The sequence below is a fragment of the Aulostomus chinensis genome, chromosome 19 (genome assembly GCF_037954235.1).
Source record: "Aulostomus chinensis isolate RoL2024-O1b breed Wild chromosome 19, RoL_Achi_v1.0, whole genome shotgun sequence".
Classification (NCBI taxonomy): domain Eukaryota; kingdom Metazoa; phylum Chordata; class Actinopteri; order Syngnathiformes; family Aulostomidae; genus Aulostomus; species Aulostomus chinensis.
Window position 1 is genome coordinate 15,202,167 of NC_141338.1, and position 26,500 is coordinate 15,228,666.

Here is a 26,500-nt window from a genome sequence, read left to right on the forward strand (position 1 = left end):
TAGATGTTGGCCTAAATAACGTATGCTACGGTGAGCAGCCGTTATTTTTTTTATAACGCGCTCCAAGAAAAAAAAAAGGGTGTTTCAAGATGAATATTTAGTCATTTTTTTCGGTAGTTCTTTGCAACGTTGCTTCAACATGTCAGTGACGACAGTTTTGGAGTTCCGCATCGAAATATACATAACAGTTAAGTATAAGTACAGATATTTGTATTTTTTATAGTATAAGAAGAGTACAATTTCACCATATTGACAAAAAAGCTATGACGCCCTTCTGGAATCAAAGTTTTTCAAATAAAGTGTGTTTTTGAACATGTAAAAAGCAGAAAATGTCTGCGGTATGTCGTACAGGGGAAAAGTAAAACCCCAGAGAAAGAATACTCAGAAGTAATACTTGACAACTCAACTTAAATCCACGGAATTTGTACTCACAATGGCATCCAGAATAATTCTTGAACCAGCCACCATGATCTCTCCCTCTCTTCGCTGTTCTCAGAATGAGCATAAACACTTCTGCTCAATCCCCTCATGTACACATCCAGGATGTAAAAGACAAAGTAGAGATGGGAAGTCTTTCATGGTAAAACCGTTTCAACTCAATTCCTCTTCAGTATGACATCATACCAGTGTCACAGCAATAATGGGAGGGAGAGATCTTCTTACTGAAGGTGGACATGATGGATGTGTGAGGACCCCGGGTTTGGGGGAGAATGGAGAAAAGGGGGGGGGGGGGGGGTTAAGCAGAATTGAATGTGTAAGTTTGAATATTTGATAACTTGCTTTGCCAATGCTGACAGCTGTTCAGCTCTCCTCCCACATGAGTGCACACACACACACACACACACACACACAGACTGGCTCCCTTGGGTGGAACTAAAAGACTAATATGATATATGTTTATCCTCCAGGGAACTTCCTCTCATGTATACACACACACACACACACACGTGTCATTCAGCCTGTTATGGCTCTATAGGGACTCACTCTTTTTCAACATTAAGCAGCGTGTGTGTCTGTGTGTGTGTGTGTGGGGGGGGGGGGGGGGGTCAGTGAAGGGAGGTGGCACAGGGAAGTTAGTGAGCATTAGCACCAAATACCACATGTGGCTGACACGTCTGGCTGGAACATTGATTTGAGTTATGGCAAATCATCAGTATTGATTGGTTAAATAGGAAAATGACTCCAGGCTGCAAGTGGAGGTGTGAGTGAAGCTTCAGCTGTTGCTTTCTCTTGTTGCTGTTGTTTCATTGCAACCAAACAATCATGGGGACGCTGCAGTATTTAGAGGAATGGATCTAAAACTACAAAATTATGAAAAGAAAATGGCAGCAACATTCTAGCATAAGCTCTGCCCCTCTCGGTCTGTTCTTTATAAGAAAGGAAGATGCATTTTAGCTTCGACTCTGTATCACTGGCTGATCTCAGATCAGTGCTAATGCGACTGCTCCGTCCACGGTCTCGCCCTAGTGCTGACCTCGTATCAGTCAAATCACAAGATTGAAAACAGGGATGAATTCATGACAATAATTCAACAAATACTACACACACATATATACATATACATAAATATACAGTATATATGTTTGTTTTCATGTCCACAGAGTTTTCTGGCTATATTTTCCACCAAGGGTTAATCCAGCCACGTCGGGAAGGGTTTATGCTTATCGGGCACCTGAGGCTCAGGAGGATGAATGTGTAATATTCTGTCACAAATTGTGTTTCTTGTTTTTGCTTCGAAACACAAACGAGATAAGAGATGAACAGAAGCAGGAGAATGAAAGCAGATTGCTGCCACGCCGAACCGGACAAACAATTGATTTGATTGCCCCGGACCCCCGGGGTAGGTATGGGAAGGGGGGGTTGGGGGGACGTGGAAGTTGTAGGTTAATCAGAAGAGGAAATCCATGATTTTAGTATGTGTGTGTGTGTGTGTGTGTGTGTGTGTGTGTGTGTGTGTGTGTGTGTGTGTGTGTGTGTGCGCATACAGTAGAGCAAAATAGAAAAGATATAGAGGGCAAAAATAGGAGTAGAGGAAAATCTGAGAGAGAGAAAGGAAAAGTGGAACAAGGATGCGGAGGGGAGGTTGGCTGGCGGGGTGGGGTGGAGGTGGAGGGGGGGTATATTGGAGACAACAAAAAGGATAAAAGATAAAAAGGACGGGGGTGCAGTGCGTACCGTTGGGAAATGGATGCAATCGATAGAAAACGATGCCAATGAGCTGGGGGGAAAGGAGGGGGCTTATGTGTTATATAACTCCAAAATGGCAGCCGGAGAAAGGGAGAGGTTTGCCTCAAAGTCTCTCCACCAGAGAGACTTTCTGGCAGAAAATCTTCTTGAGATATTTCTGACAGAAATCTTCACTTTTCTGTCACGTTTGGGGAGGTTTGGTGAACAAATGTTGTTTGTTTGTGTTGGAATAGAACTTTTTTCAATGTATTATCAAAACTGTCTGGCTAACTTTCTGTTGGAGAGCCTGTCTGGCAGAAAGCCTTGAAGGCAAACTTCTCCCTCGCGCCACTTTGGGTATAATCAGAATTCAGTAGATGGACCCATCATGTCTCCTCCAAGCTGACTGTGTAATCAAACCACAAACACTGTCTCCTGTGAATGGTGCTGCATAAACCCGAGGCTGTGAGCCACGTCTTTGTTTATGCATCACAAAATATTGCAAAAGCATAAGTCAACATTTAAACTCTGAAGGATTTCAGCACGCTACGTATGGAGCACTGAGAGGCGGCTCTGATAGGAGCTGCTTGTCCATCAGCTATGTAGAGAGCAAGGGTGTTCCATGCGGATTAGTTCTCTTAATTTGGACGCATGTGTGCTTGTGTCAATTAATTATACTTTATTCATCGAACTGAACAAAAAAACTCACTCTGGTTAAAAGAATGGTGGAAGTGTATCCAATCTTTCATCGCGTCTTACAATTTACTTTACCACCATGTCCCATTTTTGTACTTCTTATGTTAAGGAAAATGGAAAATGAGACCAAACCAAAATGAAAGAGCCGACTGATGACTTGATGTAAAACATGTTTGGATATTTTTGTTGTTTTTGTTTCTTTCTTTAGTCAGAATAGGAGATAAACTGGCTTTTGTTCTCAGATACTAACCCTTTTCCAAGAAGGTAAATAATAACAGTTAGTTAATGCTTAGTTATCTGAACGACTGGTGAATTAGCATATACTTACGCACAATTAACCATTAATTCATGTTTGTTGTGATCTTTATTTTCCCTTCAGCAGCCTGTCATCACACACCCGTTCATTTGGACCTCATTAGTAAATGATTACTTGGCGCATTAGTTGACCACTAACTAACAGTTAACTAACACTTCTCAATGTACACCTCTTGTAAAGTGATACACTCTGACTGATATTCTTCTAACACCACTGTACGTAGTACCCATAGTAAATAATGCACCAGCACACATTTTAGAATAAGAAGAATATATTTCATTTGGATTGAAATCATCAGGAGAAACAGAGTCAACATTGCTTTTACTGAGCTCCCAATCTAAATGAAAACACTTTTTTTCTTCATACGGTGGCTCATCACATATTCCCAGGCACTTTTCCTCTAAGGATTGCACTTAGAATAAGTCATCCCTGTGGCCCTACACACTCTCTTTCAAATGAAGTATATATTCTGTAAGTCCTGAGTTGGGAGATAAAATGTGTGAAAAGAGAGCAGCAGGATTTGGAGCAGCATGCAGAGGGGAGCTGCCAAAATAGAGAGAGAGAGAATATCAGCAGCACTGCCTGCTAGCCTCACTGAGCTGCTAAGCAGGGCTTAACGATGCCCAAGGGGTTGTGTATGTGTGTGTACGTGCATGTGGGTATGTTTTTGTGTGCTTTGCTTCTTTATAAGCCCAAAACAAGAGTTCCATGTTTCGGGTTCAAATGGAGGGCAGAGAATCTGAACTGCACAACTTTGTTTGAGCATTGAAAACTTGCCAAGGAGTTAGTAAACTATCAAAGTGAATGCAGGTTCTTGTCTTTGTAGCGGTATCTACCTGCGTGGGGGACCACATGGGGTGGGCCTGCGTCACAATACAGTTGTTCACTGTGTCTTGAAGGCAGCGTGGCGTCTCAGGAGTTGAAATCCAATACAGCACATTTTTGCTGCACACTCACCTGCTGACTTTATCCTGATGGAGAGGAGTTTAACCCTTGGAACCGAGAGGGTAAAGACTAATCAGAAGAGGCTTCACGTCATAGTTTTGTAGGCGGCACACAACTTGTTGTCTCGAGTCGAAAATGAATTGAAGCACATTTTGTTCACACGCCTTATTTCAAAGAAATGACAGGATTATATGCCAAGATGCAAAAAACACACTCGCTGAGGGGAACTCTGGTTCCACGTGTGGATGTTACAGAGAAGAAAGCAATCAAAGTTAAAACAAGAACTCGAAAGCACTCAGACAGCACACACTTCCCCCAAGAATCAAGCAGAGAAAAGACACACACACACAGTCTCGCACCCATCAGTGTGTGCGCGACGGTTCTGTAGGGTATGAGGGAGGTGAAGGCGCTGCTTGATAAAATGTGAATTCTACGTGAAGTAGAACAGTGCACATGTCAGTCCCTGCATCCACTAGGTGGTGCTAGAGAATACTTACTGTACAATATTTTGCTATACATCACATGAAGACCACTGTTATTTGGATGTCAATCAAATGATGTTCGTTCCATCAGGCCAACTTCCTGTAACCACTAGCTGGCACTTTGACCTAAATTCAGCTTGTGGGGACTTCAGGCTGGGACTCTCAACAAACAGTTTCCTGGTCTTTGGTGATAAATGAAAGCTGCCAAAGTTCAGCCCACCTGCAGCTGGTCCTTACAGCTTTGGAACCGTTTGTCACCTCACGGGACGTTTCGGGCCCCAGTTCTTAATTAGACGTGAACAAATGTGGAGACACGCCTTTACAGCCCAAACATCCCCGGACAGGTCATGTGATTAATGATACAATACACAAGACAAGTATGGTGCCGGACACTCATAATACACATTTATACAAAGCACACATTTGCACATGTCCATATCAAGGAGCTCATATGTTATATATTTATGCACGCTCATGCTGTTCTGAGTGAAACTAGAGAGGAAGCTGTGTTTTCAGTTGTTTGTTTTTATCTGATTATTTCCTCTCACCCAATGTCAGCTGGGAGAGGCTCCAGCCTCCCGCCCCTGCAACCCTCAAAGGATAAGCAGTATAGAAAATGGATGGATGTTCTTGGGTGAAAATATTTAATGGGGGAGCAAAATCTGCGCAATGATTTCACGCCTGTGGAACATAAAGAGTGAGACGTGGCAGCACCTCCATGTTGGGTTCACCTCCGAGTTTATTTGTTAAAGAGCTTGTTTTCGCACACTGACGGACTCAGACTGATATTTTTAATGTTGCAACCCCACCCACAGAGCACATTCTTCCCTCTCGGTGTCTGTGCATCGCTGATGATCCACTGCTGACTTTCCAATTGTGACCTTTACTGCTGCAGATTGTTTGACCTGTCTGGGAAAATCAAAGTTGTAAATAACAGCATTAATGATGTGTGTGTGTGTGTGTGTGAGAGAGAGAGAGAGAGAGACTTCCTGAGTCATGCTACCCTGCGTGATTCTTGACCTGAGACATCTAAATGGAATGCAGCCATCATTCATGAGAGTAATAAAACCTGCACTTTTCCATCAATATGAAATGTCAAAATGTCGGGTATTTTCTTTGGAAGTCTTCTGGTTCAAGTTTTATTATGAGTTTTTTTTTTCTTTCTCCTTTGTGACACCCAAACATCAACCCTTCACAATCAAAGGAGGTCAGATTCTTCTTGTTTATGCTCCATTTTATTCAGAATTTGAATTCTTCAACTTTCACGTGAAGAGTTGGATCTTCCAAAAGCATGAGCGATGAAGAATAAATTATTATTATTATTAGAACAGCTGAACGATTTCAGCCCAACGTGTTCGTCGTTGGAGAGTCAAGATTTATCGTCTTGCATGTCTCGCCACATACAGTGTGTAACTGTGACATTCTGGAAAATTCCAGAGTTCCTTGCAGCAGAAGCCAGCTGGTCAATCCTCAAAGCTGATTATTCGGGGTATGGGTTGTTTGTGTGTGCATTTTGGAAGGTGTGTGTGCTGCTCTGAAAGTGTGTTTTCTGGTTCCTCCTTGAGCCAACATGGGATTTTTTTTTTTCCTCGCAAGTCCTAGCGGAATCTTTTCTTTTTATTTTCTTCAAGAGACCACGGATGAATTATATTGCGTTCACATGGATTCGGGCGAAAAGTTGACGGCAAATGGAGGGCGAGCGAGCGAGAGCGGGGCCGCACAATAACATGAGGCTGACAGACTGACGGTCGCAGAACACGTGACATCACCTCAATGTGAGCTCACTGGTTCAGAAACTGTAAAGAAAAATACATCGAGACACTTTAAAGTGGAGCTACATCAACTCTGTTTCACCCTTGGGAAAGTTTGAATTAACGTTGTCAATGTATGCTGAAAAAATGTGTCGTGAAAAATTTAAAAATTCTGTAAATGATGTGTTAATGGTGGTTTTTTTTATACAACCTTCAAATGCAAAGTAATAATAAGAGGCTCTTCTTGAGAGCTCACAGTTGGAGGACTGAGTCATTTTTGACTTACTGCTTTAGCAACAAAGGTGTCTTACCAGTGTCAACAATCTCTGGTGCAAATGTGTGTTTATGACTGAGTCAGAGTGAGACATACGTGTGTGTGTGTGTGTGTGTGTGTGTGTGTGTGTGCTCCAATGACCCTGCTTGACCTTCCTTTCCCATCCCCTCCCCTGCTATCATGAGTGGGCAGACACAGAATCACAGCTGCCCCCGAGCTACCATCCCATCTGATTGCACCACAGCTTTTACTTTTGGAAAACGCTTAAATACGCTCCTGCATTCTAATAGAAACAGGCGCCCTCTCCTCGTAAAAAGACAGGAAAAATGGGTTCATACGTTTCTTATACAGCATCTGTCTGTTCACATTTTACATCACATTACTCTTTTGTTGTTGTTTTTTTATTAATCTCTGTTTTAATTCAGTTTACCGCAAAAACTAGTGCCTTCAACCATTTTTTCCATGCTTTTTTTGTCGACGTGAGCGATGGAAATAACCACGTTTGAAACTGCTGCATTGTGGTGCAAGGACCTGCTGCTACCTAGAGCTCCACGAGACAATAAAATCCAGTGGGGCAACGGGTTAACTTCAAATTACGCCCAATAAAAGTGCTTTTTTTACACTCTGACAAGCTGCGAATGTTGTGAGAGTCGTTTTAGCGAGCATCATGTGACAGTGGCCGCTCTTCATTTCTAGCGCCAGTTAAAACTTACACAGCCAAGTGCGCTACCAAAGCAACGTGACACGACACCAGCTAAAATGGTTTCAACATCATTTGGATGGTACGAGTGAATAAACCCAGCGGTGCCACTTCCACACTCCTCTGAGCTGCAAACACGCTGTCCTGAACCGTTTGGTTTGAGCCGAGCAAACGTACACAAAACTGACGCTAGCTTGTGGTGCTTCACTCAGGTACCAACAATTAGCACAGAATGTTCACCACAGATCTGTTCGTATGGGATGGCTGCAAATGAAACGGAAGACTCTTCCCGGGTGCTAGAAGGTGGAGTCAGTGCAAGGCTAGCCGTTAGCAACTGTAGTCGTAGTCGTAGCGATCAGGTCAAACAGAGGGATGATGTCACAGTGGAACCCTTTCGTCTCATTCTAAAACCTGTTTCTGCTGTCGTGTCTCAGTCTCCCTGTCAGAATCAGTTGCTCCTCTTTTAATCACCTTACAAAAGTGCGGTTCTCTGTCAAACCTGTCACTTCCCAGGCTGGATTTTGCCAGCAGCCTGTATTGTACTTTCTCATTCTCGTTGCTCAGTTAAACGATATCATGGTGCTTTAATACAATGTAGTGAAAAAAAGGTCAAGGATTTCTGATATTAAACAGATGCACAAGAATCTAGCACCCAAAAATTGCTTCGCAGTAACTTTTTTTGGGGGGGGGGGGGTTGAACAAAGAATTTTAACCTTCCGCTTTCCTCGTACATTCTTAGGTAACACCGAACAAACACTTCGCCAGAGTTGACGCAGAGTGCAGATTGAGGTTCAAGGGAAGTTTTATTTTTACTTTGGCACTTTCCTACACAAACATTTTGGAGAATTAAGGCGATGACACCTCCAGAAGATAACAGTTCCTGGCACTGCAGAACCACCTCCACACCCGCTGTCAGTGGCGATCAGCCCCCATCACGTATCGGAAAAACATGACACCGTCCTGGCTACACCTACATCGTAGGAGCAGGAGATCTGATGATCTCATTACCAAAGGAAGGTAGCGATTCGTGAGGTCTTCAAAGGTCTCAATGTCCTGAATTAGGTGAAGAATGAATTGATGTTTGTGTGCGTGCGTGTGTGTGCAAGCTTCTGTGACTGTGTGCGTACACAAGGAGCGTGGGAGGTGTCAACAGGGTACGCCACAGGAACATCACCCAGAATCCATCAAGGATCAAAGAAAATAAATGCAGCAGAGAGCGAGAGGGAAGGATGCAGACAGTAATAGTGGGGACAAGGCAGACAAGGAACCACAATGAAGAAAGAATCAAAACTCCAGATGCCACTGCAGAATCATCAAATGGCATTTTCCATTTTTATGATCCTATAAACATAAATTAATTTGGCACACTTTGCTTAGCGGCCGTAAAAAAACAGAATTTATGACAGGAATATTTCACTCGATCACGTGTTGAAGCAGAGCGTTGACCGCGTCTTACTGACTGAGGGAATATTTCATATTAGCATTGACAAAGGAAGATGCTCAGCAGTGCACACACACACACACACACACGCTCGTCTTAGAGGCTACAGGAAATAAAGGTGCCACTCTGTAGGCATTTTATTTTAGCTGAATTGAAGCTGCTGGGGTTCAAGGGTGCTTATGGGCCACTAAGAGTCTCTGTTTGAGTTCACCTCAACAACTTTGACCTCCGCTCTCACCAGTAATGCAGCATTATTTACAGTTTCACCTTCTACAGGCAGGCAGGCATGTGAACCCTCAATAAATCACTGAAATATTTGTTATTTTTATTCTAAGTAATCTTGTGTTTCAGATATTCGTTATTTGAAACGTGTCTTTTGTTGTCGTTCTTTTTGTTTTGTTGTTTTTTTTTGGGTTGCTACAATATTTTGGCAATCGCTTCAAATTTTGCTCAAATGTCCACTGGGTCTCAAGGATGAACTGAGACTTTAACTGTCAAAGGCCAAAGGTCAAATTCACTGTCGCCTAGCAAATACTGCAGTTTTTCTGAAACGACTTAAGAGAATTTCTCCAAATGTTCCACAAACGTCTGCTGGGACTCAAAGACGACCTGGAAACAAAACACAGAGAAGTGGTGACTGTGACAGCGACACTGACACTAACAACTGCAGCATTTCTAGTCAGCCCTGGGCTGGTCGGGAGTTGTCTGCTAGCATACATGACACCAGTCTCTCTGCCTGATTTGATCAAAGTCTGTCCAGTGATTTTTTAGATATCCTGAAAACAACACCCCTCCAAAAAGTGTCATTTTGATTTACAACATCAGCAGCTTTCTAAGATCAAGCTGCACAGTTTGTTCCAAGTTTGTTCAGGCAGGTATGAAACCAGCGGTCCAAGAGGACATTTGGTGACCTGACCTCTAGAGGGAGACTGTAGACGTAAAGGATTGATCACTAATCTGATAAACACCAACGACAGCAGCAACCTGGTGACCTATGATGATTAAATACCACATAAATGACCTTTGACCTTTGTTAGCCCACAGAAAAACCTGAAGACAGACTTGTAGTGACGAGCTTGTCTTGACCAACAGCAGCTGTTCGAATAAATGTAACTCAAGATTCATAAGCTTAAGCTGACACTATACCTACACGTGCGTACGCGCGCACACACACACGCACACACACCATGACAAAGCAGGGGAACAGAGAACAGAGCCCAAAAAAAAAAACCTAAAACCTTGACATTTCTGTAAGTATCATGTGGCATTTGTTCTCGTTCCTATGTTACTGGAACTGTGCAGTTTCAGGGCCTCGGGAGGGTGAACCAGAGCCAAGCGGTGCTGCCGCGTCCCAAACATGACCAGTGAAACGGTCTCCAGTGAGTGAACACGATCTTCTCGAGCAACATAGGCTGACGTTCGCGTATAAATGTTGTTTTGTATCTGCTTGTAAGAGCTGTTCCCATCATACCACCACAACACTGCTGGTAACTAAATACTGACGAATCCATTTTTCAGGGTGTTATTTTCTTCCGTGACATCAGCGGCATTTGAAGTGGCAGCTCATAATCTGAGCCGAACATCTGGACTCCAGGTTCTAAACCATCCAGATGTCGTAAAAAGTTCCATCATCATTAGATTCAACGTCGTTTACATTTAATTTTCTTGATAATAATTGTAATTTTATCCAATTTAAAAGTTGGATACAAGACATGAAACAAATGCCAGATTAGCAAGGACACAATTAAAGGTGTCACACAGACAAATAAATAAACAAGGACACACACATACACACAAAGATAATAATAATAATAATAATAACAATAAAAGGCATTTTTTTTAAAACAACCCAAATCCCTCCAGTCCTCATAGACAAGACCATAAATCAGTCAGTGCATTTCCTTCTCTAGTCCACCTGGTGCAGCAGCAAACACTCCAGTCTGGTAGATCTTAGCTGCCGAGCACAGACTGTCGCATCTTTGTGAAAACCCAAAATATTTCATTGACGCCCATCTTCGTCTCGTCTCGTGTTTGCGCTGTGTTTCCACCATGCGTTTCAATTTTGGCCCTCCAGAGTAAAAGTTTTGGGCACCCCTGTTCTATCATTTGGAGGGAAGAGTCCAGCAGCGGTGTTCACCTGTGGCTGCTCTCTGATTGGACGGTCTCGGCGCTTTAGCCCGCCCCCCCTCCGGCGCGCCACCCGCCTCTCCAAACCGGAGCGCACTCGGCTTCTCAGTACCTTCCTCCGCCCGCTGCCTAACATGAGCTCTCGTCTCGGAGCGGACGCCACCGATGGTTCCAACACGGCTCTATTCCGCTTCATGCTGACCGAAACTCCTGCTCTTTAGGGCCGATCCCCCTCCCCTTCTACCCCTGTAGCCGCTTGTGTGTGCGTGCGTGCGTGTGTGTGTGTGTTTTTCTTTCTTTTTGGATGCGCCATGCAATCACGCTGGTGGAGTTTTGGCGTTCGGCTGGTGGTGGCATGGACGTGGCTTTGGTGTGTGGCGTGGTGTATCCCTGCAAATGAAGGTAAAACACCCACACACACTTCAGAGTGAATGGAGCCGGTGGACGGGTCACCTCCGCCCGCCGTGCCAAGTGTTTCCAGTTAATGGAGCACCGCGTCCCTCTCTGCCTGCTCCAGACGCTCCCGCGGGCGGCAGCAGGGACAGAGGGGGAGGTCGTCTACGATTTGTACTTGATAATAATCTTTATAACATTTTGGTTTTATAGCTGCGTGCTCCTACTTGAGGGGGGGGGGCGTTTGCACACACGCGTCTCCTCGGATTATCAGTGTTGGAGGCGCAGACAGATGCACGGCGCGCTGCAAAATCCATCTGAAACATTTACGGTGACGTGACCTGGACACATAATCATTTTTAATATAGAGAGCTGCCTTTGTGTTGAAATGACTTCTAATTGACTGGGATTTATTAGCTCTTCAAGGCGCAGGCGACGTTAGAACATTCGGTACCGTATTTCTTATCGTTTCCTTTAAATATTTAATATTTTTGTCGGTCTGAGTTAAAACTCAAGACCCTGCTCGGTATTTACAGCTGCTCCAGTCCTGCATGTCACCTGCCATATTTTGGCTTCACCATTTGAAATGTTCAGAAAGTGCTCTGAAATAACCACATCTGCTAGAGGATTTTTAAAAATGTGTGAAAAACCCCCGCTGAATTAGCGTGTGAAATATTGTTCCCACGCTATTGTCTGCAGCCGGAGCAGCTTTTTAATAGCCTGAAATGAAGGCTATTGTTTAGGGCTATTAGATGGTATTATCCCGGAAAGCGACAACATCCATCAACCTGCTTATTCTTCTCCTGGCAGATTTATGCAGGCAGAGATTCACAAAAGCTGCAGCTTCTATTGTGAGGTCACAGGATGGCTGGGGGTCCCGGTGGGTGGGAAGGGCATCGATCCCAGTCCAGGTTCACCTGAGTGTATCACCGTCCTCCGGATTACATTTCAACTAAAAAGGGGCTTTAAACCCTTTTTTTTTTTTTTTTTTTTGGATTCATGGACTAAAGTGCATTTTTAAACCGGCACAAACTGGTTTATAAGTTCAACTAAAGTTTGAGAAGTTTTCATTCCAACCCAAATCACTAGAAAGAAGGCCTGCAGCGACTTAAAAACCTCTCCAAGATTGATTTACGCAGGAGTTTTGTCGTCAAAAAATCCCCTAAATTTACAGTGAAATACTCCTGGGTCCCAAATAAAACTTGGATTTAAGTTGTGAGGGTGTTTTTGTCCCGGCAGCAGCCCGGGTGTTGAGTCTGTGTTGGTACCGAGGAGACGGGAGACTTCCTCTGAATTCTGATGTCATGACTGAAGACGTTCATCCGCTTTGCAGCTCTCGTCTTTGACTTTCAAACTCGTGTACTTGACGAATCACAGATTCACAAAAACAACACAAAGATGTGTTTACCAGAGGCTGTTGGATGAATTCAGCCCATATTTGCATTTGAGAAGACAATCATACACAATAGTGACACCCAGAATTAATGTTCCCCTGTTAGGCTCATTTATTGTAATTTTGACAAATTACCTGTTTTTTTTCAGGTGGCTTAAAACGTCTTTGAGGAATTATGGGACATTAGCAACTTGTGAGGCTGTGCAGTAAAAGCAGAACCCCCCCCCCCCACACACACACACACACACACACACACACACACACACACACACAAAATATGATAGTGATATTCCAGCTGCCAGTATAGAGACTTTTTAAAAAAAAATAAAGACGTCTCCTCTGCTATTTGTCTCCCGTTACCTGCACGTACCTCAGTCACAACTGAGACTGTCATGGCGGACGCCATTAGAGCGACGCCTGCTGCTTCGGAAGCCGACGTCTGGGTGCACGTTCGGTGTTAAAGACAAACTCGGTGAGATAAAAACACTTCAGTTTTATTCTGTTAAACTACCCAGGTGGTACACACAAGTTGTACATTTGGAATCAGAATTTTCAGTATGGCAGTATTTGTATCATAACATGGTGATACAGATGTTGTATCGTGACTCGTGACCCATGCTTCCTCCCCTTTCGTGGGCTCCTCGCCAGTCTCCAGCCCTAACGTCCAGTGCAACATCTGCTGACGCTGCGCGTACTTGAACGTTCCTCCAGCCGTTACCCTACTTGAGTGATACTGAGGAAAAACTGCTGCACCGTCACGTTGATGAATTTCCTCTCTCGAAGCAAATCCGTTCTTATTTAAATAGATCAGTTTCTGAGAGTTTCTCAACGCAGGTCCGGATGCCTCACATCTGTGTTCCACTGTGTTTGATTAGTAATAATTCCCCACTAATGAGGATGATCTGGCTTGTGTGAGGCCTCACATTAGGGAGCTTTTTTGTTGGTAATGGTGGATTTGCACATTTGATCAAAGTGTTTGTCTGTCTGTTAAGACCTGAGGGTGCGAGCCGACACATCCTGCTGCCAGACGTTAAGATGGATGTTCCTGCAGATGCGTTGAGGGGGCTGAGCGTTGGCAAGGAGCTCAGATATACCGCGAGACACGGGGGGCACGGTTTTATCGTGATACATTGCAGTACGATGAATATTGCGAAAGCCTTTTTGAATTTAAAGTTTATTGAAATTTTCCAAACACAGCTGAAAGTACAACTTGGCGTGTGCCACCTGGGTGGTCTAATAATTCACGTCCATCAAGTCCGCGCGCAAAGCGATGAAAAAATTGTCACTTTCAGAGTTTCCAATCCAACATATTTGACTATTTGCATTTCCACTGAAACAAGAACACGCTTGAGTACTGCCGCCATAACATACGTGGGTCACAATCCCACTGTATCACGATATTTTGTGATACTCTATGTTATTGGTACTACAGTAGGAGCTGGAGTATTGAGAGTATTGTGAAAAGACAAGAAAATATCATGATATATTGCCAAAAGATATGGTATTGATACCAGGGGCTGGGATATGTATAGTATTGTGGAAAATACATTGTAGTAGATTGTACTGTGATACCGGAGTGATGCTATGGACTGGAGCATCGATACAATAATGTGATAATGCAGTACTTCACAGTAATAGGAGCTAGGATATCTATACAGTATTGTGAAACAAGGCAGCAAAATATTGAGACTGATTGATACGAGGGTTTGTAGTATCGATATGTAGTATTGTGAAAAAGTATAGCAGTACATTGCTGTATGGATCATTTTGTTACATCGTCAACTGCCACAAGTGTCCAAGTTAAATATATTTAGATTTTTTTTTTTTAAGCATGAATCACACATTCAGTTGTCATTTCAAGGACAAGTTTAAGAATATTCCCCGAGCTAAAATAATAATAAAAAATCCACTCGCTCCTCGTGGTGTTTGAAATACTCTGAATATCCTTCAAGTAATGTCACTTACAACACTTGAAACCAGGCGTTCATTCACACTGATGACTGTTAATAATAAGTTTCGTAGATGGTCGTCAAAGCTGAGCCGTAACTTGTTGGATGGTTTGATCCTCGGAGAGAGAGACGGAGCGAGAGAGGTAATGCATCCCTTATGATCTAGTTCAGCATCACTTATCTCTTCTTTATGGCCTAATTAGTTGTCTAATCGCCTCCTAAGGACATCTTTTATTATTCTCCGCAGAGCGGTGCAGACGTTAGGCGAGAGGAGCGTGTCGGGAGGGGTTGCAGAGTTACCCAACTCCCGTCTTTACTTGCCTCCCCTTCTCAGGAAGGAGCTCGTCCTTCTGGTGGATCTGCTGGCACATGTTGTACCCAACAGCTGTTTTAAGAGATGAATCCAATCATTTGTAGGAATCATAGTTGAGCTGTGTCCCGGGAGCTCACTGTAGGTGTTGTGTGTTTTTCACGAGTCTCCAGCAGTTACTGCCTTGAATCTTTATGGCGCTCTCAGCATGTTTATCCTCGCTGGCTATTGTGTAACACACAGTCAGCTGTGTAACATTGGCTTGGGTAGTAAAGGTAATAAAGGACTAAAACCACCAGGCAGTTCTGGAATGGAGCCTAATCACCCCCCCCCCCCACACACACACACACACACACACACACACACACACACACAAGGAGACTAGGGAGCAGGACAACAGGTCATTCATGTGGACTTTCACTTTTATTGTTTGTGGCCATATTGTTTCAGACACTGTGTACAGAACAAGTCAGCTGTTATCATAAATCAGATAATATATATAAAGACTGAACTTTGGCCCTGGAAAAGTCCCTGTAGTGCAGGAAGGAGTGACTTTATGCTCATGGATGCAAAAAGACTGCAGAATGATCGCTCAGTCAGAGGAACACGCCGATGAAGAGGCGACCAGCAGGGTGAGATACAGGTTGAAAACGTGTTTGAACTGACCTCCATGTTGATGCTGTGGCAGTGAAGCTTTTATTCCAAACATACCTGAAGGGACAACATGGAGGGCTACCACACAATGTTTACTGCCTGCAAGTCAAGGAAGGTCAAGGTCAAACTCTGGCCCATCACCCGCCCACACACACGGTGCAGTTCATTCAGGTAAGTGTTCTCACCTACACGAATGGACTGCACTGCTTTTTGATGGGCCAAGCAAGCAGACCGGGATTTTGTAGAAGAGGTGGTCTCGGTACGCTTCAGAATAAACTCCTGTGCGGTTCGATTGTGAAGGGAATGTGATCCGACCTTGGTCCGACCCACCTGCATGTTTACCCCACACCGTAGAGCTGCTCCACAGCTCCTGGAATCAAGTGCACTTTGCATTTTTAGGTATTTCAGAGCATCCAGCAGTTTGCAAAAGAGGCTATATGCAGAAACAGTAAAAGATGCAGTGTGTGTGTGTGTGTACCGATGCAAGGACCTTCCCCTGCATTTACTCTCTTGCTTATATGCCATCGCCTCACATCTTTTGCTCGATTCTTAGTGGAGTTTGCTCCTTGTGTTGCTGTCAATTCTCGGCACATTCTTAAAGGAACACGTCAACTTTTCGGGAAATAAGCTCGTTGCCCGTCATTTCCAGAGCCAGACAAGAAGATGGATCCCATTTTGTCCTCTGCGCTGAGTTAAAGAGCCAAGACCCACATCAGCTAACCCACACCAAACCAGCTGACTGCTAGTTAGCTTAGCATAATGAATTGTACTGCGTGGGAAGTGTTAGCATACCTCCATCTGAAGTAATCAGATATACTTTTCTCCAAATTTCTTTTTGCCTGTCTATTTTAATGTAATTACGCACAAAGTTTGGCATGTCTACTTTCCAGACAGGTGTGTGTGGATTGACCTGAACTTGACTCGCTCATACTTCAAAATAATAGTCTCTTCTGTCTTTTGCTCAAAAACTGCGATCATGGCATCATCACGGTGACGGTGATGAGTCACTGCGAGTTTTCATTTAACGGTTGTTGCCATTGCAAGGCTGACAATTTTGATATTTCACGAACAGGAAACTGTTATACACTGTATGGACTCCACATGGTCAGATTTTTTCCCAACTCCCATCCTGAAGACATCTACAACTCATAGTTATAGCGCCACCATCAGGTCTCACCCTCCTCTCGCTCAACAGAAGAGCCTCCGTCGTGAGCGGCAGTAGGATGACCCGCTCATGGCTGCTGTAGTAGTGAATGTTTTTATTTTGTTCATGTGCGTGAAAAACTAGCAGATGAACTTCAGGACAGAGAAAACACATTGTTCGATTCTAGAAGTTGCATTTTTAAACTGCTCATCGTTTGTCTGCACTTAAGTCTGACCGTGATTTTAATCTTCAACAGTGAACTTGCTGGATTCTCGTTCTGTGATGGGAGACCTGGGATGGGTGGCCTACCCGAAGAATGGGGTGAGTAAGACTGTTGTTGACGTACATGAAATTTACTTTACTGTAAATAAGAATCAAATTTGCAGTAATACTACAGAAATCTGCCATGGATGCATACTCTAAGTTCTCTCTGTATTTCTTGATGAAGGAGTTGCAAGTCACAGCTGCTTAAATGGTCGACTGCTGGTTTGTTGCTGAGTGATCAAGTTCCATTGTGGCAGCAGCTGAGTGTTGCAGTTTCCCATTGGCTGCTTCTCTTTTTAACATGAATCCGGGAAAATAGTTCTATATTGTGTCATGGGGGGGGGGGGGGGGTGTGTCATATCTGCTACCCAACACACTCGGACATCCTGAGTTCAGAGCTCAGAGTTGGGAACCGTGAATATCTGGTTTAAGTTTGTTTTATCAGTTCAAATGATGGTACAATTATGCACATGGGATAAATGCAACTCTGATACGAGGCACCCTGAGAGGCTCACGGAGGGATATCTTATCCCATTTCCCAAACTGCACCTCAATAGAGCCCAATGTCTCCAGTGGATTCAACTATGCAGTAACTAACACAGAGAACTCAGTTGTGCAGAAACCTCTTTGGTTTTCTTTCCGATGCTTAGAGACTCCACTGTTCTTGGGTCAGAGCGCCGATTGTTAGCGAAGGGGGCGGGTCTGAGCGATGCAAAGTGTTTGTTTGTGTCACCGACCAAATAAAAAAGGGAGTTAAACACAGTGATGGTGATTTTACTTATGAAGTCTGACTTTAGAAGTCCCTTCAGAATTGCAGATCAGCGTTTGATTACTTTTTTGTGGATGCTTTCCAACACGGTCCAGCCATTCCTGAGGTTTTGCTGTGGTAGGGTGCCTTGTTTTTGATGAAGTTTGATGAATGTTACTCATCAGCAAAAAAATGTGCTGACCTGTGACTGAAAGCGAAGTTAAGTCCATACAAAACTCCTCTAACGTGATAAATGGCACCTTGAGCTGTCCTACGGTAAAGTGCAGGTGCCTGATTGGTTTGGTATCAATGCCAAAGGTCATTTCATATCCAGGAACTTCTACTTCATTATCAGGGTAAATTGAATTCATGAATAAGATATTGAAAGTCACAGCGGAATTTATTATTCTCAAGCCAGGGATTGTATTTCCATTTCCAAGTATTCCCTGGGTGTTGGCTAATTAGAGAATGACTTATTAAAAGTATTTCATTGAAAAGAAATTACTGTTCAAAAATATATTTAGGTATAGTTTCAACACCTCTACCCGTGAGTTCACTATCACATCTGTCACATTTCCTGGAAAGAAATTAATTCCACCAACCTCCGGAGAGACTGACAGAGTGCCGTGGTTGTTTTAAACAGGAATTAATTTGTGGATGAGAAATAGCTCGTATAGTCACTGCTCCTGTGTGCAAATATGCACCTATACATGGCGGAGCAGCAGTGCTGACCACGGCGTTTTCTAGCTCTCGGTATTCAAATCCCGGTCTGCTCTGTTGCTGCATGTAGATGGGAGAGATAGTGCTGACAAAAGCACATAGCATATATCCGCAATCATATTAATGAATTGTGTGCGTGTGTGTGTGTGTGTGTGTGTGTGTGGGGGGGGGGGGTGTTCCTTCAATGCAATAATTGCGTTCAGGTTGGCCGCAGAGTGAGAGAGTAAACAGCCTGATGATGTAGGGACCTCACATCCTTCTTAGCGGTTTTATTTATTTATTTATTTATTGTTTTTCTAAATTTAAAAATGATAAGAAAAATAATCTCTTTGGCATTTTAGAAGTTATTGTTGCTGGGTATTATTCTTCTCAGGGTCACTTATAATAGAACAGAACCAACCCAATCGGCAGCAACCGCTTATCAGCTTAAACACACACACACACACACACACACACACACACACACACACACACACACACACACACACACACACACACACTCGCTTCCCCTAAGCAGCAGCAGTCTTCTATACTTAAATAAGATGTTCAAGGAGCAGCTGTTTTTTTTTTGTTTTGTTTATTTACCTTTTGTCTCATATTCCTGATAGTCTGCTTGTCCTTTTTTTAAAATCTCGCCATCCTTTCTATCCTACAGCCATTGTGTGTTGATTTGTTCTTCAAACTTGTATTGAGGCTGGAGGGAGTAAGCTTAATTTTGTGTCCGCTACTGTTTCAAGGAGGGTGGGTGTAAGCCGCACGCAGACGAGATTGATGAGGTTTGAGGATATGGGCAGATAGGGAATTAAGGGAGAAATAATTTGTAAGCAGATATTAACTAAATTAATCAGCACTGCTTAGAGGAGACATAGTGTTATTCATATTTTACAGTTATAAAATGTTCGAGGGTCATTAGGAGGACAGACGAAGTTCCCTGAAGTTAAAAGAACATGTCAACTTTTGGGGGGAATTTGCTGCTTTGCTGTCCTCTTTAGACAGGCAACAGGATGGATGACCTTCTCTCCTCTGTGTGTGCAGTCAGTAGCTGAGTGTTAGCTTAGCACAGTAAATGTTAGCATCCTGCCATCAAAGCGTGAGGGTTAGGGTCACGCTCGGTTTTTGCCTGCATTCATATTTCTAGGGTCGTGCATACAGTTGATATGAAATACCAATTCAAAATCGCCAGATGTTGTACTTTAAGAGTCAGACGCACACCTGGAACTACTTTCCTGAGTGGGCGCAGTGATTTGACATTCCCCCGGAGAAGCCTGAATGTAACAAAACGTTTGCTGAATAGAAGAGTGACTGCTGCTACTAATCATGGCCGACTTTGTAAGAGATGGATGAGCAGAGTTACTTCTGGACAGCCCAAGATCCTGAGCTTGATCCATCTGAGTTATGACGGAGGTATGCTAACACTTCCCATTCGCTACCATTCACTGTGCTAAGCTAAATAGCAGTCAGCTGCGGCTTTCAGCTCCATGATGCACACACAGAGGACAGAGAGGGGATGTATCGTCTCGTCTGGCCCTGGAGGGGGATGGACAAAAAGTTTATCTACAGTCCATTGAAAGTTGTCATCTTCCTTTAACTGAAGCCACGAATGCAGACCTAAGGGACTTATTTAGCGATAACATTTGTGCTAACAGAAAAGCAGCAGATTAAGATTTATTGAACAATGCTGAGTTTACAGGAAAACTGAATACCAAAAAACAGGAGAGAAATGAAAAGGAAAAATAATAAAGGAAGCAAAGTCAGGATGGAATGGATGAGAGTGATGCAACTGTATGGATTACTTTCCTTCCTGGACATTAGCCGTCTACTAGACACGGAAGTGAGAACAGCACACACAAAGGTCGACAGCTAAAACTTTCAACTCGAGAAAACTCTGAGGAACGGCACGAGCCAAAAATTTTGACATGAAAAATTGGTAGGAAACCAAAAGACTCATCATTGCAGGAAGCCAAACTGTCTAAATGTTTTCACACCTCTGACTCATCAAATTGATACATTCTTAGAATAGACTTCTTTTTGTTGTTGCGTTAGCAAAACCTGACAGCTGGCACTTGCAGCTTTTTGAGCTAACGTTAGCTTCCCAGCTCCACAGCTCTGAGATCCTGCAGGTCCTGATTGGCAGCTTTACTGATCACATTAAAAGGCAATGGCCTTAAAAATCTTGCAAAAGTTCAGCAGCTGCCACTTATAGTCAACAACCTTCTGTTTACTGCCTGTCTGAAAATGATGTGACATAAATAGATAAAATGAATACCCCCGGTATAAGTGTATAAGCTGTTTGATTTGAGTGCAACAGCACTGATTCGGCATGCTCAGTTAACCCCACAGCCATGGATAAGGGCAGACGAGTGTAAAAGGTGCTGAACACACTAAAAACAGGTGGGCTGATGGTCAGGCATGAATGCTCAGGGATGGTTTGGCGTGTCGGGGCCCTAAGGAGGAAGGGGAGTGGCGATTTGAATGTTCTCAGCAGCGTTTGCTTCCAGATTTATTGGACTGCACATGTTTTCGCTGATGCTGCTACTTAATGCTAGGACATGATGGAGAAATGATGTGATTGCATGAAAACAACAAAGTAAAGGAAACCTATTAGTGAAAATTGACTTTGAGAATCAAAAAAGAGAGCAGCCGGGAGAGGAAAGAAGAGATGGGAGAGGGATGGATGGAGGAATACAAGTGAGCAGAGAAAGAAGGAAGTGGTTTGGACTTTGGATTGGATATAGTAATAATAATAGGGGACACGTACTGGGGAAATGATGATAGATGTGGATGAGATGAAAAGGCAGAGGAATGAGATGGATACAGAAATGGGATAAGCCGGTGTGGGACTCTTCCATGAGCGAGGGGCGAGGAGGACACTTCTATTACTGTGTCATGACGGTCAGCAGTAATGGGTGGTAATAATAAGTCTGAGACAGCTTTACAGACTTAGAGCCAGGAGGGCACTCAGCACAGCCACGGGAGGTCCGCTGACAGATGTGACACACACACACACACACACACACACACACACACACACACACACAACTGCAGAGATGCCTGTAGGGACGGTTCAGTGTTTACAGGGAAGGGCGAAGGTGAGGAGGAGGAGTAGAGAGGAGGTGGAGGTGAATGAGAGGTAATAGGGCTGATATGAAGAACCTCAAATCAATATCAGGCAAAATATAATTTATATACAGTGTGTGTGTGTATATATATATATATATATATATATATATATACATAGTACATATATATATATTGTGTGTGTATATATATATACTGTGTATATATATATACAGTATATATATAATGTATATATGTGTGTGCATGTATATGTATGTATATGTACGCATATATGTGTATGTATGTGTGTATCTATGTATGTATATATATATATGTGTGTGTGTGTGTATTCATGTACTGTATATGTGTGCATATATGCATTCAAATATCATCCTCACCCATAGTATATTCAAGACATTTCTTATTGGCACAGGAAGGTCTCAGGTTTGGCAAAGGCCAGCACCCACACCAGTGAATGGTGTGCATCAAAACGGCTGCTGTCATTTTCTATCTGTAACACCAGCTGGTTGACCCATGCTGGAATGTGTCAAAGCACCGCTTCACGCCACTCTCCTCTTTTACAGTGTTTCTGCACCTGGAATGATGCAGAGAAAAGGCTACTACTTTCCACTTAATCCCCAGACACAGATTCTGCATGCATACACCATCTGTAGTCGGGGCCAGGAAGCTTCTGGTTTCTGTTTGAGCCGCTCCGACCAATCAGGATTGAGCAGCCTTGGGTGCCTTCTCCTAAACAGCCGTAGAGTGTAGAAGAGATGGGACACATGGGCTGAAATGCAGGGTTGGAGCCGTAGCTGTTGTCTGACCGTTTAACAAACTTGTTGGAGCCATTTAAACTTTTAACTGAGTGGCTACTTTATGAAGCAGTCTTCTTGTTTTTGTCGTCTCTGAACTCTGCTAGTTGCAATGAACCTCTGACAAACTGGCCCATGTTGCCAGAGGCTGAGTAGTCCACAAAGCCGATGTGTTCCTTGATTACTTCCCACTTCTCTGCCCCAGTTTTTACCTTTTGCTGTTGCCATCTTTGATATAATAACAGTGAGCGAGGAGGGCCTGGTGGTTGAGGTCAAAAAATTTGCAATCCCGTCATTACAAACACAGCTTAACAGCGCTTCCTGTGTCCTAGAAACGGTTCGTGACACTTGCCATGTGATGCATTTCAAGTTGAAATGGGACAAAAAGCCGAAATCCCTCAGATAAACACAACTTGGGTAAAACCAGTCGGATAAAGACTCTAAGAGGAGAAACTTGTGAACTGACCCTGTTAGAACGCAGGTGGTTGTGTGAATCATGTAAAACCCGATGTGGGTGTAGGAGAGATTATTATATCGCATTATAAAACCAAAACTGCCCCATAGAATCACTCAAACATGAATACAGAAGACGCTGATGTTGAATGTAATCCTGCTTAAGTTTTCAAACGTGTACTTGTATAGTGCGTCCTTCTCCTTCTCATCATGGGTGGTCCTGACCCTGCACTACTTCACTCTTTGCACCCAGCTTTGTGTGTGACCTGCTAGGACCCAGCTTGACTAATACCATGGAAAGTCTCTTAAGATTCCTTGAATTGTGCATTTCAACCTCCTAGGAAACGCCTCTGCTTTCACCTCAAGCTGCTCTGCTGCTTGTAGTCTAAAGGTTCCACTGAAACACTCCAAAAAACAGCGTTGAAAATAGGAATCTAGCTGTGACACTTTGGGCTGGTGTTAACTTCAGTGCTGGAGTGGGTTTGTGTGGTGTTTACTTGCATGCAGCTCATGTTAAATCACTGTTTTAATGACTCAGTTTGAAGAGTTCGCTCGTGCAACTGTCATGTCCCATTTACATTTGTAATCAAACATTATTAATACAGTAGCACTGCAGAGCTGGAGAACGTCCAACACTGGCGACCGCAGATATTTGATTCTAGGAAGCAAGAGAATGCTGAGTGTGTGTGTGTGTGAGTGTGTGTGAACAAGTATGTCAATGAGGATCCTCACAACTCTTGAGAGACAATCTTAAGTGTGTGTGTGTGTGTGTGTGTGTGTGTGTGTGTGTGTGTGTGTGTGTGTGTGTGTTTTAAGCTGTATGAAGCTCAGTGCAGGCTGGTGGATCTGTGTGATCTAACCAGTAAGAGGCTTAATGTCTGCACTGGGACTGACTGGGCTGGAGTCTGGGCGAGATAGGACACACACACACACACACACACACACACACACACACACACACACACACACACACACACACATAAAAGATACATCTTTTCTAGAATAGCAGATATTTAAACATCTTTAACCTCATCCTCTACATCCCATTATTTCTCAATGTATCGTTTGAAATTAAATTCTTGTCACTTTGCTAATCAGCCCCACTCTTCTCTTCCCTTTGGTCCTCACAGAGATAGAATAATAGAAACACACATCAACACAAAGCCATGTGCATTTACAATACATGTTCAATCTAATAACACTCGACAATACCGACATTCATTGGCAAATGGTTTAGAAGCTGAGTAATCATTGAAAACAAAAGCCACAAAAAACAGGGAGGAATGACAAATAATCAGCAGGAAAAAGACAGATGGAGAACAAGACAGCGAGAGTGGAGGAAGAAGAGACAAAGACAGAAGGTTGTATACAACCGCTACAGAGAGGATTGATTAATATGGGCTATTAAGCTGTAACACCAGATCATAGTCTGCTCCCTCTGGCCATATTACAGTGACATGATAAAGCTCCTGTATTAGCCATGGGAGAGTGCTAGTGATGCAGATAATAGCCATCTCCCAGGAGACCCACAGAAGGAATTAATGCTGCAGTCTAACACACATACATACATACATACACACACGCGCGCGCATTGGCATTGAAATACTAAGAATCATTTACATGTAGATACATACACACCTGAGGGGTACAGCTGTGCAATACACACAGGTGTACACACCTAGAAGTGCATGTTAATTCAGTTTTTTGCTGACAAGTACTCCACTCCTGATTCATGCTATATGAATATATACCCTCTAACACCGTATCGCTCTTCTGTCTGTTCACAAGGAGGAAATGAGCTGGAAGGGAGGAGGATTATTCTGCTATATCCATACCTATCCTACACACACACACACACACACACACACACACACACACACACACACACACACACACACACTATCTCTCGCTTTCTCTTTTCATAATTTTCTCTCCACAGTTAAGCCTTTCAAATGGCATTGCTATACCTCATTCTTAACACATTTCCGTGGATCTGACTCCTCAGTACACCTGCATATCATTTGAAAACTTTTAACTACTTCCAACTGTAGATAAATACTTGCTCGTTAGTGCTAACGGTACTCGTCGCAGCAACAATGACATTCAAGCCCACTCTTAAGTATGATACTGTGATTATCCAGCAGTTAGCTGACAAGTTCATCTTGTTTGGATTACGTTGTCACAGACTGGGATTATCATTTCGCGGTTGTACAAGTCAGCCCACCATTCCAGTTGTCGTTTTCATTCATGTTTGTCCAGATTTGTATGTGATACAGTTCAAGGTGTTACTGAGATGATATTGAATATGGCCAACAAAAAGTTTACAAAAACATTATGACATCACATTGAAGTCGACCTTTTGGATCTAGAATGTCACCACCTTGTCGTTTCGTGCCGTTTGTACATGAATTCTCGAGTTATGGACAGAATTTTTTTTTTATCGTCACATTGACCTTGACTCTTCGTCTTAAGCACATTTCTCAGTTGTTATTGAAAATTCCTTTGAAATATATATGGTCTGACTTATTTGGAAAACTATCAGTCGTAACTATCATGAATTAATGGTGACGTAACCACTCGGATACACTCCCATAAAGAGAAACTAATCCGCTTGCAAAGCAACACACAAATAAGCAGCAGCGTCTTTCTTCCCAGTTGGATCAGATAATAAGAAAGAAGAGATTGTGATCAGCTCCAACCAATTGTGTTGGTTGTACTTTTTCTCTTTAGTCTGACCTTCTATTTGTCTCCCTCTTCTATCGGCTTCAGTGGGAGGAGATCGGCGAAGTAGACGAGGACTACGCCCCCATCCACACTTACCAAGTGTGTCGGGTCATGGAGCAGAACCAGAACAACTGGCTTCACACCAACTGGATACTGACTGAGGGAGCCCAGCGGGTCTACATAGAGCTCAAGTTCACCCTGAGAGACTGCAACAGCCTCCCGGGGGGAGTCGGGACCTGCAAGGAGACTTTTAACATGTATTACTACGAAACGAACGGGGACGAGGATGAACTGGAGGATGGAGAGATGAGAGACGGCGTGGGGATCACGGAGGAGGAAGACAGGGCCATGAAGGAGAGCCGATACATCAAGATCGACACCATCGCAGCTGACGAGAGCTTCACAGAGCTCGACCTGGGGGACCGCGTCATGAAACTCAACACCGAAGTCCGCGATTTAGGCCCTTTGACTCGGAAGGGCTTCTACCTGGCCTTTCAGGATTTGGGGGCCTGTATCGCTCTGGTGTCGGTGCGCGTTTTCTACAAACGCTGCCCCTTTCTGGTAAAGAGTCTGGCCGAGTTCTCAGACACCATCCCAGGTTCAGAGGCTTCGCAGCTGGTGGAGGTCGTGGGTCATTGCGTCAATAACTCCCTGCCTTTATATGAGCCTCCCAGGATGCATTGCAGCACAGAGGGAGAGTGGCTGGTGCCCATCGGGAAGTGTGTGTGCCAGCCAGGATATGAGGAAATCAGCGGCTCTTGTCAAGGTGAGAGGAGAGTGTGTGAAAGTGATGAGTTGATGAGTTGGTGTTTGTACATTTGTGCGTGAGTTCCTCCTGGGTTCGCTCTCAGCTTCTGTGTTTATTTTCATATCCGTGTGTGTGTTTGTTCTAAGTATTGTGTGCTTGAGTGTGGCTATGGTTCTGTTTATTCTTCTGAGATTGTTTACTGTGTGTGTCTGTGTTTGTGTGTTTCTGGC

At 43.6% G+C, this 26,500-nt stretch overlaps 1 protein-coding gene across 4 annotated transcripts in view; it reads left to right on the forward strand.

Annotated features, from left to right (window-relative positions):
* The first annotated feature begins 11,018 nt into the window (after positions 1–11,018).
* The window catches only part of epha5 (EPH receptor A5), a 66,755-nt gene continuing 51,273 nt past the window's right edge, over positions 11,019–26,500 (forward strand). For 2 of the 4 annotated variants that reach the window (XR_015110433.1, XM_086187791.1), the window contains exons 1-3: positions 11,019–11,300; positions 16,998–17,062; positions 25,568–26,288. Coding sequence is in view for 3 of the 4 variants with exons in the window: in XM_086187791.1 (XP_086043917.1) it covers positions 11,210–11,300; positions 16,998–17,062; positions 25,568–26,288 (877 nt within the window). In the remaining variant the exon portion in view is untranslated. Of the gene's footprint in view, positions 11,301–12,943; positions 15,576–15,775; positions 16,401–16,997; positions 17,063–25,567; positions 26,289–26,500 lie in introns of those variants that run through there. The other 2 variants (XM_086187794.1, XM_086187793.1) reach the window with 2 other exon arrangements.